Genomic DNA, 14,148 nt, shown 5'->3' on the forward strand with positions numbered 1-14,148 from the left:
TGATAAAAGAGGAAAATATTTATAATTTGTATTAAAAGGGGATTTACTTTTATTAAAATTTGCTAGGTTATTCTGGGTAAGAAACTAAGTGTTATTATCAAGCAGTTTCTATATTTTTATTATGAAGTGTAAAACTATGCAGAGATTCAAAAACGCAATTAAGATTAAAAAGTATTACTACAGGAACATTTTGACTAAAATCAGTTTTCCACATGTGAAACTGTCACTACATAAAAACACCATTACATTTTAAACGAACTCATAGACTCAGTCATAATTAAGTTTTCCTTCTGTCTTCTCAGTAAAGCAGCAGTGAAAGAATAAATACAAAAAACAAAATGTCAGAATGAATAAAATAAGAACATTATGAGTGGCAACTCAGTTGATTCCAAATATTTTTCTATTCTTCACCACACATTATAAGTTATAGACAATAAAATTTTAGATTAGGATGTTTTACAGGCTACAATATTTCTAACATATCTTGAACTCCAAGAGCTTAAATAGAAAGTTATGTGTTGGAGTATTTCTATCTATTTTAAGCAACAGAAAAGTTAACCCAGAATCTTACACAGCTTCTATTTTTACCCTGAAAAGTACTGTATTGCTAACGGAATACAGTTGATATGTGTAGCTCAAAAGTCAATAAAATTAAGGGCAAATTGAGTCAAAGATGAAAACATATTTTGCTTAATAAATGCAGCATACCTTGATCAGTTTTTGGAAAAAAAAATACTTGCCCCAAAATTAATTCTTCTGATTAACCAAATAATATGTAACTATTTCTTTGCTTAGAAATGTTAAATACTATATAACATTAGCAGAATAGCAGAATAGAATATTGTTGCTATTGTGAATGAGTTAATTTTTAACTGGTTATTACAATTACATAGAAAAGCTATTAAGTTTTCAATATTTGTTTTAAAGCAGCCACTTTACTGAGTGCTATAATTTGACCACAATATTTTTTAGTTGGTTTTCTTGGGTTTCAGTAATAAACATATTACCTATAAATAATGATAATTTTGTCTTTTCCTGTCAGTTATATCCCCTTTGTTTTACTGTCTTATTACACAGGCTAGAATTTTCTGAATGATAAAAAAGAGAACAGCCGTGACAACAGGTGTTCTGTCTTTTAAAATAATGCCTCTAATATATCACCATTAATTATGATGTAGCTAATGGTTTGAATAGATTTCAAACATTATTTCAACATTAAAATATTCTGCAAGATCTTACTTGCCAATATTTTATAAAGAACTTTTGCTTCTACATCTATATTAATGTGAGGTAACATTTACTAAGTGCTCACAAAATGCCAGTCACAATTTTAAGCATTCTAAATGTATTAAACCATGACAGCTCTATGAGGTAAGTACTCATTTTACATGAGCAAAACACAGAAACACCACTAGTAAGTGGTGAAACTGGGAGCAGGGGTAAATATGAGACTACTCAGCAATTTCTTATTATGTGCTAATTTTTTTTACCAGGTTTGGATATCAAGGTTATGCTCTTTTTAAAAACTGAAATGTTAAGCTGTCAATTGTAATACACTCTGGGACAGTTTATATAGCATAGGAACTATATTTCCTTAAAAGCTTGATGATCAAATCCTTAATCTTATCTGAGTTTAAAACTTAATTCTGCTTAATTAACAATAAAATTTACATCTATTTTCCTTTTTGTCTGTCTCTTATACTTTTATTTATTCTGTGGATGGACTCTGGTGACAGTTTACAAGCATTCAACCAGTTTATATAGGGCCTAATCCTTTTATCTAGTAGCTTAGCGACCATAACTGAGAGTCACCGGGTGAAGACTGGCCATTGCAGAAAGACTAACCATGTGATCTGGGGTAGAGCCTTTGCGTCATATAGTATAGGCCAACCTGGAGACTGAGTTCAACCACCTGGACAATCAATCAATCAATCAATCAATCATGACTAGGTAATGGAGCCCCAATAAAACTCTGAACAGTGGGACACATGTTGATATTTCATATCTGTACTGGGAGGGTAACATGTCCTGATTTTACAGGAAAATGGACACTTCACATTTGGGACTCTTCTAGACTCTTCCCTATACATTTCTTCTTTTGTGTGATTTTAATGTGTTATCTTTCACCCATAATACACTGTAACTGTGAGTACAATAGCTTTCAGTGAGTTTTTTGAGTCTTAGCAAATTACCAAGCCTGAAGTTGGTTTTGGGAAGTTCTGGAACTTGCAGTTGACGGAAGAAATGAGGGCAGTCTTGAAGAGTATGTATACCTGTAAATTTTGTAGTTTAACTAACTCTGGGTACAGCTAAACTATCTTTTATAAAGGGAACAAATAATTTACTCTCCTTTTAGAATAAGAACTCTAGTTGATCATTTGCTAGTATACATTTTTACAATTAGATACCCAAAATATGATTTATTTAAAAAGACAAGATGCAAGAAAATAACAGTAATACAGAGTTTAAGAATAAGAATGAGGCTGGAAAATAGGGTCTGGAGGCAGGGAACCTAAGGCTGTTTTGCACTGATTCCTAGAACTAAATTGAAAGGAAAACCCTAACTTTCTATGCCTAAGTAACAAAATGACCAGAGGCTACTCCCTTTGCAAACCCCTACCTTTTCTGCTGGCAGATGAGTAATTCAAAGTACCTCTGATTGGTTGGTTTTTGCAACCAATCAGACGTTTGCACAGGAGTGTAACTTTGTAACTTCACTTCAGCCTCTGATAGGTTGCTGTCCACAACCAATCAGACTGACTGTGGGCCAAGCCTTTATTTGCATAGAAATGCAGTTTTGTAACTTTACTTTATCCTCCCATTGGTTGCTTTCCACAACCAATCAGATGTTTGCTAGGAGTGTGACCTTTGTAACTTCACTTCAGCCTCTGATTGCAGTCCACCACTTCATTTAAATGGGGTGAACACCAATTGGCCAATGGGAAACCTCTAGGGGGTTTTCGGACCTGAGAAGATTCTGTATCCAGGTCCTCGAGCGGCTGCTCAGGCCCATTCCCACTCTGTGGAGTATGCTTTCATTTTCAATAAATCTCTGCTTTTCTTGCTTCATTCTTTCCTTGCTTTGTATGTTTTGTCCAATTCTTTGTTCACCGATAACAACAGTATATAATAATTGTTAGAGAATTGGTTTGCTAAACGCCTTCAAATGCCTTTACCAAAGAAAGCAATTAATACATACTGAAACTAGTTACATGTGTATCTCCTCTTCTAGATTCAGAGCATCCTGCTGGCAAAATCTTACATTTTTTACACCAATATTATCTAGGTTTTGCTTAGGCTTTGATGGATAGCAGATATTCAATACTTTTTAAAAATTTGTTTATTGATACATAAATTTGTATATTTTTATGGAGTACATGTGATACTTTGTTACATGCATGGAATGTGTAATGATCAAGTCAGGGTATTCAGGGAGTCCATCATCTTAAGTATTATTTCTTTTCTTTTCTTTTTTTGAGACAGAGTTTTGCTCTTGTTGCCCAGGCTGGAGTGCAATGGCATGATCTCAGCTCACTACAACCTCTGCCACCAGGTTCAAGCAATTCTCCTGCCTCAGCCTCCCACGTAGGTGGGATTACAGGCATGTGCCATCATGTCCAGCTAATTTTGTATTTTTAGTAGAGACAGGTTTTCTCTGTATTGCTCAGGCTGTTCTCAAACTCCCAACCTCAGGTGATCCGCCTGCCTCGGCCTGCCAAAGTTCTGGGATTACAGGTGTGAGCCACCGCGCCCAGCCACCTTGAGTATCATTTCTATGTGTTGATAGCATTTCAAGTCCTCTCTTCTAGCTATTTTGAAATATACAATACAGTGTTGGTAACTGTAGTCACCCTACTCTACTATCAAACATTAGAACTTATTTCTTCAATTGACATATTTGTACCCATTAACCAACCTCTCTTCATCCTCCCACCCCCACCCTGACATACACACACCCTTCCCAGTCTTTGGCAACTATCGTTCTTCTCTTTACCTCCATGAGATCAACTTTTTTAGCTCGGGTGTGAGAACATGGGATATTTGTCTTTCTGTGCCTGGTTTATTTCACTTAACATAATGAGTAGGTACTCAATATTGGTATAATACCAAATGCAATTTGAGGAGTTTCAGAAAGGTCTCTCAAAGACCTCTGTCACTCTCAAAGTGACAAAGGTATTCTCTGGTGACCTGTCAAAGAGTTAAAGGTTCACCATTCACTTAATTTTCTTCCCTCAATATCCCTGAAAGTCCAATGGAAGTAAGCAAAATCTCTAGAAATAATACACAGCATTTTAACAGTAGATTCATTTAGATAATCAGATTATTTTTTAATTATCAGCTTAAAAATTCTGAAATGTAGTATGAACCAGACATGTCTTAATTAAAAAAAAAAAGAGAGAGAGAGAGAGAAAAAGCTAGATCTACAGCTGGGTAAACTAAGAAATTTCGTGAAGGATAGGTGGATGGGTTCTTCAGGCTGAGGAAGTAAGATACTGGATAGAAATGTAATAACATAAAAGCAATGAATACCAAAAGATGAAAGAAACATACACTAAACAGAGATAATGTGGAAAATTGAAGACAACCATCAATTTGGCAATTTTAAGACCTACTTTCATGAAATCAATTCTTTCATATAATACAATCTCGCTCATGAAATTAATTCTTTCATATAATACAATCAATGCAAGAGTCCTAATGTTACAGTTTCACTAGTGCACAGTCTTTTATAATGTCCACATTATACAAACAATCTCAATAAATGGCGCAGGGTTAAAACTGTTTAAAACTTCACTGTTATCCCAGTGAAGTAGGAGGATTGTTTGAGACCAGGAGTTCAAAACCAGTCCGGGCAATGTACATAGCAAGAACTCGTCTTAAAAAAAAAAAAAACAGTTTAAAAAATTAGCTGGGTGTGGTGGTGCACACCTGGAATCCCAGCTACTTGAAAGGCTGAGGCAGGAGGACCACTTGGGCTCAGGAGTTTAAGGCTGCAATGAGCTATGATAGTGCCACTGCACCACAGCCTGGGTGGCAGTGCGACATCCTATCTCTTACAAAAAAAAAAAAAAAAAAAGCCAATTTCTAACATTTTTGCACGTCTGTTTTGTCATTATATATTCCTCCTCATTTCTCCACAGAATTTTTAAGATGTATTACCTATTTTTGTGATTTTTAAAATTTGATTTCAATGTAAACAAAAAATTACCCAGTTGTGGTGGCATGTACCTGTAGTCCTAGCTACTTGGGAGGCTGAGGTGGCAGAATCACCTGAGCATGGGAGATTGATGCTGCAGTGAACCATGATCATGATAGTGCACTCTAGCCCAGGCAACAGCAGTGAGATCCTGTCTTAAAGAAAATAAAAACAAATAGGTCGGGTGCAGTAGCTCACGCCTGTAATCCCAGCACTTTGGGAGGGAGGATGAGGTGGATGGATCAGGAGGTCAGGAGATGGAGACCATCCTGGCTAACACGGTGAAACCCCCTCTCTACTAAAAATAGAAAAAATTAGCCGAGAATGGTGGCACGTGTGTGTAGTCCCAGCTACTTGGGAGGCTGAGGCAGGAGAATCGCTTGAACCTGGGAGGCGGAGGTTGCAGTAAGCGGAGATCACGCCACTGCACTCCAGCCTGGGTGACAGAGCAAGACTCCTTCCCAAAAAAAATAAAAATAAAAATAAAAAAATAAGAAATAAACTATTTTATGTCAATGCAACTTTATCACAGAACAATTTTTAAAATATATTTTTAAAATAAAGTAGAAATATATTTATTTTATTTTAATTTAAATTTTTTAGAGCAGGCTCTCACTCTGTAGCCCAGGCTGTAGTCCAATTGGATAATCATGGCTCACTGCATCCTGAACCTCCTGAGTTCAAGCAATCCTCCTACCTTCCAGGCTCCTAAGTAGCTAGGATTGTAGGTACACACCACCTCTCCTGGCTTAAAGAGGAAATGTTAATGTTCAATGTATACACACAATTTTAGGACAATTGTTTAAAGAGGTCAAGAAGCCAGCTTTGATAATTTCTAAGCCATTTCTATTGGTATCAGAAAAGAAAATGCCAGATAAGCATTGTATTTTTATCAAAATGTATCCTTTGATAAAGGTTAAGTGAGCATTCATGTACAGATCAAGTTAAATATTATAATTTTGTATGTGTAGGTTAAAAAACATAACTGTTTGAGTCACTATTGTAAATATATTTTTGTTCATGCAAAAATATATTTCACATTACTTACAGATCAAAAGTTTTAACTTCAATTGTTTTAGAAGGAGACAAAGAAAATAAACATAATGCATGTACGTATTTGTGTTATGGTCTTATTTGATGATATATCTGCTTGGGACCTAGGTCTGAAATTTGTAAATAACTTTTTAAAAGTTCATCCTTAACTGACTATTATCTTTCATTTCTATTTCAGAGAATTCTACATTTAACTTCTAGTATCCAGTTAGCTAACTAATCCTAAATATTAGCAGTAAAGGATGAGCAAAAAAAAGTAGTACTTAACATACGACTTTAAGATTCTAAAATATAAAGTCATGAATGAGAAAAGTTAAACTCCAAATGATCTACTTTAGGTTCAGTATAGTTTTTAAAACAAGAATATTTCAGACTGATTAAATTTAATAAATCCTGTGGGATTAGTTCCTATATAATAAAAAAAAAATTTTTTTAACTATTGTCTTAAGGTAAAACATACACTCTATAGAATAATGGTGAAAATACATATCAAAGCAACATGAGGCACTAGGGAAGCAGATAAAAGATTAATCACGTTATAAAGATGGGAAAAGGAGAACAGGAAAAGTAATTTTTTTTATAATACTAAAGGGAGATTTGGAGAGAGAGAGAGAGAGAACCAGACAAAAAAGAATGAAATTTATGAAGTTCCTGGAATAAGTTCAAAATGCAAGAATTTATGCCATTTTTAAAGGTACATAGCTGCCTTATAGATGTAAATTATTTACCTCATTTTCGGTTCCCACATCCAGAATGACAGGCAGACATTTTTGAGGATTCATCCCTCCGCAAGCTGTATATAGAGCCAATTTACCCACAGGGATGCCCATGCCATTACAGCCAAGGTCTCCCAAGCCAAGAATACGCTCTCCATCAGTCACCACAATGGCCTAGAAGAAAAAGAAAAATTACTTATTAACAGGTTTTCACAAATCCTGAGGCACAATTTCTGACTCTACTTCTGAAGTGACTACTAGTGAAATATTAAGCTGTTAAAAAAACATAAATTAAATATATATGAAAAAGATTTTATAAATTGTAATTGTGGAAGAATCGGGTGAAGAAATGAACTTGATTTATAAATATGCTTAATTAGGTTATTGAAAAAAGAAGGGCATGTGTGCACATAAAGATTCAAACATACCAAATAACTTAAGTTTTCAATCAAGAGGAGCAAGTGGGTAAAGCATAAGGAAATAAGAGCTCACACCAGGAACCAAAAGAAGGTGGTTTTGAGCAAGAGTGTCCTTAGTAAACTACTGCATAGTTACTGAAGAGATTGAGGAGGTTACACCTCTGCCCTAAATGCTCTGATCTTTAGTTTATGCATCCTGGCACTATCCTCCTATTTTTACAACAATCTGACCCATTCTCCTTAACTCCTATAATCACTTGATATCTTTGAAACATGTCCAGTACAGTCTGCTACTTCTCTTACCTGAACATTTTCCACTAGATTTAACGAATTTTGTCTCCTTCTTCCCTCCCTCCCTCCCTTCCTTCCTCCCTCCCTTCCTCCTTCTTTCTTTTTCTTTTTCTTTTTTCCGAAACAGAGTCTTGCTCTGTCACCCAGGCTGGAGTGCAATGGCGCGATCTCAGCTCACTGCAACCTCTGCCGCCCAGGTTCAGGCAATTCTCCTGTCTCAGCCTCCCGAGTAACTGGTATTACAGGCGCTCACCACCACGCCTAGCTAATTTTTGTATTTTTAGTAGAGACAGGGTTTCACTGTGTTGGCCAGGCTGGTCTCAAACTCCTGACCTCGTGATCCACCCGTCCCAGTCTCCCAAAGTGCTGGGATTACAGGCATGTGCCACCACCGTGCCCAGCCTGCTCAGTTTATTTCTAATTAACTTGAATATTTATGAAGCATATACTTTAATCATGTGGAGATTTTAATTCGATGTAATTTGCTATCATTATTGAACATCTTTGTGATTCATGTCAATTATATGAATTTAAACAAAACCAATCTTATGAAACACAATTTATTAGTCTACAAACTGCTACACTCATCATATTCAGAGAAATGTGGGAAAATGTCAGTTATTTGGCCTTGGGTGAATTTAAGCTTCTGTTTCTTACTGGTAAATTGGGAGTAATAAATGTACTTTTCAGAGTAGCTGTATGAAATTGGGAACCGGGTCTTTTTGCTTACCACTGTACATCAGCACCTAGTACAGCATTTGGCACACCGTAAACAATCAACAAATATTAGTAAATTGAATAAAACTATGATTACATAAAATGAAATCATGATATATAAAGAACTTACCACAGTACCTGGTACATTACAAATTCTTAAAAATTTATAGCTATTACTATTATTTCATCAGAGCTAATTATAAAGTCATAGCATTTTAGAAGTAAAGAGAAATCTAAAGTATATTCCATCTATTCCTCTTATTTTATAAATTAGGAAACTGAAAAATCAGAGAACTGAAATAATTTGCCTAAGGTGATTTACTTGGTTAATATCAAAGAACCAGAAACCCACATATGTTAATTCCTAGTTCTGTGCTCTTTTCACCATACCACATTGCAGAATATATTTTTAAATATATTTCTAAGATATTTTATTTAATTTCCTGTTCACCTATATTATTCAGCTCTTGAAAAACTGTCTTAAAAGCAAATACACTTGGGAGGTAGGTGAAAATCATTTTTGCATATTCTATACATTTGTCTTTGGAAGATTTTTCATGTCAAATAGCAATGGATCAATTTGTGATGCTCTTTTGGAGGAAGCAATCCGATACTACTGGGTTAACTTAGCCCTGATTTAAGGTAAAAAAGATAAATACTGCAGAGAACTATAACTTTGTTTTTTAAATTAAATTAAGGCCAAATTTTCAAAGTCCTAATACTTCTAAAGTGTATTTAACAGACAGTTTTATTTATTGCATTACCACAAATAGAGGTACTTTTACATATCATTGATACTATATAACTTTTATGAATGTGATCTTTACATAGGTAAAGTCCATTTGGCCTGCCTATACTTACAAATATTTTTAATGATATGTTTTATAAGAAAAGTAATATTGTCATTTAGCTTAGTTAGCTTAGTCATTTAGCTTAGCTTAGTTATGACCTGAATAATAATTTATAAAATGCTTTCCAGATTTCATCGAAAGTGCTTAAACACAGAGAGGTGTTATTTGGTTTCAAAATTCTGAAAAAGGAATTTCAAGTGGCATACCTTTTCACTTATTTTTGATAGCTCATCTATGTTAAACTAAATATATGTCTTGAACATGAAGAAAAAAAAAGGCAGGCCACTTGTGGTAGCTCACGCTTGTAACCCCAGCACACTTTGGGAGGCTGAGGCGGGCGGATCACCTGAGGTCAGGAGTTCGAGACCAGCCTGACCAACATGGTGAAACCCCGTTTCTACTAAAAATACAAAAATAAGCCGGGTGTGGTGGCGAGTAGCCTCCCAGCTACTCGGGAGGCTGAGGCAGGAGAATTGCTTGAACCTGCAAGGCAGAGGTTGCAGTGAGCAGAGATTGCACCATTGCATTCCAGCCTGGGCAAAAAGAGTGAAACTGTCTCAAAAAAAAAAAAAAAAAATTCATTATTTCTTATTTCTTCATAACTTTTATTCCCTAAGTTCTTCTCTCAGAGTTATTTATATTATTTAATTATATACATATATATGAACATTTATATATGTAGTAGTTTGAGAAGTTTTTAAAATATGTTTTGAGACATTTGATATTTATGCTTTATTACAAACATACATTTATGGCATTAATTCATAAATATTTCCATATAAAAGAGTAGATTTTAACAGTAAAAGAATTCTCTCAAAGAAAAAAGTTTTGTCACTTAAGTAGTTTATCACTAAATTAATATTCTCTTGCTTTTTTTTAACCTACTTTATCTCCTGCTTTAGAAAAATGAAGCAGTTGGATGTTTTCTATACAATAATTAAATCACAACTGCAGGATTAATGTCAGTAAGACAACTACAATTCTATCAGTGATGTCCATTTCTCAGAAATTAAATCTTCACCACACTATACAAATTATTATCTAGGCATTACCTGAATAGAAACTTCTGTATGAAATATGCAGATTTCTGCTGAACACACAAAGATACTCTCCATGTGTCCTGTCTTCATTCCCTTCATTTAATTTCCCAAGGCCCATCCTCTTGTAGCCTACCTAAATGCAGAACGTTTGCATCTTTTCCTGCTTTCCTGAAACTACTCTAAAATCTGTTTCCAGTGAACCTTGTTCAAATATTACTTATACAAAGTGATTTCCTTGTTAAATATGACATTCTATTTTTTCAAATCTAAATCTTTTTCTGAATTTCAAAACCTTTTATAATAATTTGATTACCCCTTAAACAATCTTAATTCCACTACATTCCAATATTAACACTCAGCTTTAGTCAGGCCAGTGAATTTTCTTATTGTCTAAAAACACCCCATTCTCTTACTGAACTTGATACCTACATTCATCTGTTCCCTTCTTAGAGTAGTATGTTTTTCCCTTTCTAACTATCAAAGGTTGGATCTAAGTCCCGACTTTGCTATAAAACTTTCTTAACTATTCCAGCCTTCTCTAAATAATATTATCCTCAAAATGAATAAATAAGGCACTTATAATACCACATAGTTTGATTATATTTTGCCTAATAATTGACTTTATTTCATGGGTACTTTCAAGTATATAGGAGAGACCGTATAAGATATACTTATCTATCTTCAGCATTCTTTTACAGTCAATAGCTGCCATTTACTAAGTACCTACTATGTGCCAGGCACTATACTAAGATTTTTAAATAAAGGAGGGCATAGTTAGGGATAAGAACATCGGTAAGAGCCCAGTATTAAGAGTCCAAAGGATAAAAGTAGCCTATGAATAAAGTTAAAGATGCAGAGATCAGCTAGTTGGAAGAACAAGAAACATGGTGTGATAGCTTACTGCCTAGCTCTTATGATTACAGGGATATTGACTAGAACTCTCTACTGCAGAACTATTTCCTGTATTGACTTGTTAAATCTTTTTTGTTTTTTGTTTTTTTTCTGAGACAGGGTCTCAGTCTGTTGCCCAGGCTAGAGTGTAGTGGTGTGATCATAGCTCACTGCAGAATTGAACTCCTGGGTTCAAGTGATCCTCCTACCTCAGCCTCCCAAGTAACTGAGACTACAGGCATGCACCACCATTCCAGCTAATTTTTAAATTTTTTCTAGAAATGGAGTCTCACTATGTTGCCCACGCTGATCTCAAACTCCTGAGCTCAAGCAATCCTCCCACCCACCTCGGCCTCCCAAAGTGTTGGGATCACAGGCCTGAGCCACCACTTCTAGCCAACTTGTTAATTCTTTAAATCTCCTTTAGATCCTGATTAAAAGTAAACATCCTTAGGTGACCAGACATTTATGCTTTATAGAATTAAGATGTTTTTTAGGATAGTTTCTAAGACCAGAATCTGTGGATAACATGGTCTTGTTGATAGCAGAAAAGCTGAGGAAGCAACTTAGGTGGAGAAAGCAAAAAAAAAAAAAAAAAAAAAAAAAAAAAAAAAAAAAAGAAAGAAAGAAAGAAAGAAAATTGAGGACATTGGAAATAATAAAAACCACTTTAATTTACAAGTTTTCCTAGCATGAGCCCTAGAGAACCAAATTAATCAATTATAGCCACAATATCTCAAATAGGAAAGATCACCCAGGCATGGTAGCTCACACCTATGGTTTCAATACTTTGGGAAGCTCAGGCAGGAGGACTGCTTGAGGTCAGAAGTTCAAGACCAGACTGAGCAACATAGTGGGACTTTGTCTCTAAAAAAATTAAAACAATTTTAAAAAGATCATTAGTGGACTTACATTCAGAAGTTATACCTGAAGTGCCTTTGTACCACCAAAACTCATTGATTTATTCCATCTTGGTACTAAAAGATACCACAAAGTTGCTAGGCACTCAACAGAAAGGAAAGAGGGAACCAAAGGGAGAACAAACACTTCTCAACTCCCTTAGACAAGAAAGATGGCATAGCCCTGTGTCTAAGAACAGGGACTCAGAGGCCAGCTCTGGGGCCTGCATGGAGTTCCCACCACTATCTTAGGCTACTTTGTAACCCATCTGTGCCTTTCTTTCCTCAATCAATTATTATTATTATAAGAGTTAATCCGTGTAAAAAGTCTCATTCGGAATGCTACCAAATGTCAGGTACTATTATTACTTTTATTTTCATTAGCTCACTTACAGAGGGAAGTCAAATGAGCTACTTAAAGTCATAATGACAAAAGAAATGAATTAACAGACTTTTTTTCTTGCCTACTTGGATTCCTCTTAGTGGATAATTAAACACAACAGATAGAATTTAAGGGTTTGCTTAAAGAAATTCAGATGCTATCACACATTCAACATTTATCATTACTTAGAATGGAGGTACTAAGAAATTAGATAGAAATAATAGGAAAACTTAGTATCTAAATGGCATCGGAATAAAATTAACCCACTACGTAAAAATCAAAGGGATATAAATTAGGTGATATTCACTAGAAAAGCTAATGAATGCTACCTATTATCATGAGAATTGTCAGTATGTTTTAAACTGTTTTATAAGACAGAAACAAGAAAAAAGTTGCCATAATGGAAAAACATGAAAACCTACCTTGATGACATCTTCTGGCCATGCATTGAGAACCGAAGCAATATGCCCTCGATCGTGGATACTAATAAAGAGACCTCTGGCAGAAAAAAAAAAAAAAAAAAGGAGTAGTTTACATTTACTTCAGGCCTGTCAAACTATCATGAATATCTTAAACATTTTCTCAAAGAACAATTTAATATATCTCAATTTTTATCAAACTGTTGAACATTATTTCCTCAAACAAATAAGGGGCAGGAACTCTTATAAGTAAGGGAAAAATTACTTGAAATAATATATTGATATCTACAGTAAAGGGAAGTTTGTTTTCTTAGATATTTTAAAATATTTTTAAATTAACATTCTTTTTTTTATGTACAGAGAATTTAGATAGCATTATCAGTTCCACTCACAAATTCATTTAGAATCTGTCATGATATAATATACATAAAAGCACTTTGAAAAGTAACATGAAGCATCTGTAAACAGGCATTTTCAATGTATATTCCACTTAATCCATTTTCAACACGAAGATGAGAACATGTGTTAGAGATGGCTGAAGTGACCGACTAATGCTGAGCAGCTCTTTCATGTAGAGCTCACTTGATTTCTTTGATTTGTGATGTTAGTTGCCGTTTGCAACTCTGTCATTTATTCTCAAGTCTTTAACACTGTTTGTCCCTCCCATTTCCTACAAAAGCTTAACAAGTAACTTCACAAATTAAAATAATGGAATTTAAAATATGTAAATGCCTTATCCTCATTTAAAAGTTTTGCTCTAGTATTGTTAAATATAACTCAGATATAAAGAACCACATACAGCTTAATGAATTGTTATAAGACAACCACCTTTCTACATAATATTCATTTAAACAGAATCTTGCCAGCTACCCAAAACCCATCCACATGTTTTCTCCCGAAGACTCTTCCCTTCTAAGTGTAACCACTATCCTCACTCTGATGGTATCACTTCCTTTATAGTTAATGTATTGTTTTATATCACCAAATCATAAACCTTCCATAGGCACTATGTTTAATTTGGTAGAGTTTCCCTCAATATGGATTTGGCTAATTAAATCTCTATCATATAGATTAACATGTTAATCTTTCTTCTGTATTCTTGGAAAATTGGTAATTGAAAATTGAATCTAGAAGCACAATCAAATTCATGTTCAATTTTTTTGGACAAGAGATTTCATGGTTTGATGTTATCAGAATAAAAGCAGCTTATTTTGCTAAATGTCTAAGTTCATGAATTAATCTGGAATTACAAAATGGTGATATTCCAATTATA

General features: G+C 34.5%; 1 protein-coding gene across 2 annotated transcripts in view; it reads right to left on the reverse strand.

Annotated features, from left to right (window-relative positions):
- Window positions 1-14,148, reverse strand: part of ME1 (malic enzyme 1) — a 227,938-nt gene that overhangs the window by 118,191 nt on the left and 95,599 nt on the right. For both annotated transcript variants that reach the window (XM_010358271.2, XM_030929299.1), the window contains exons 4-5: window positions 12,879-12,954; window positions 6,979-7,140 (exon numbers count right to left, since the gene is read on the reverse strand). In XM_010358271.2, coding sequence (XP_010356573.1) covers window positions 6,979-7,140; window positions 12,879-12,954 — 238 coding nt within the window. The remainder of the gene's footprint in view (window positions 1-6,978; window positions 7,141-12,878; window positions 12,955-14,148) is intronic.

This window comes from Rhinopithecus roxellana, chromosome 4, assembly GCF_007565055.1.
Source record: "Rhinopithecus roxellana isolate Shanxi Qingling chromosome 4, ASM756505v1, whole genome shotgun sequence".
Lineage (NCBI taxonomy): Eukaryota > Metazoa > Chordata > Mammalia > Primates > Cercopithecidae > Rhinopithecus > Rhinopithecus roxellana.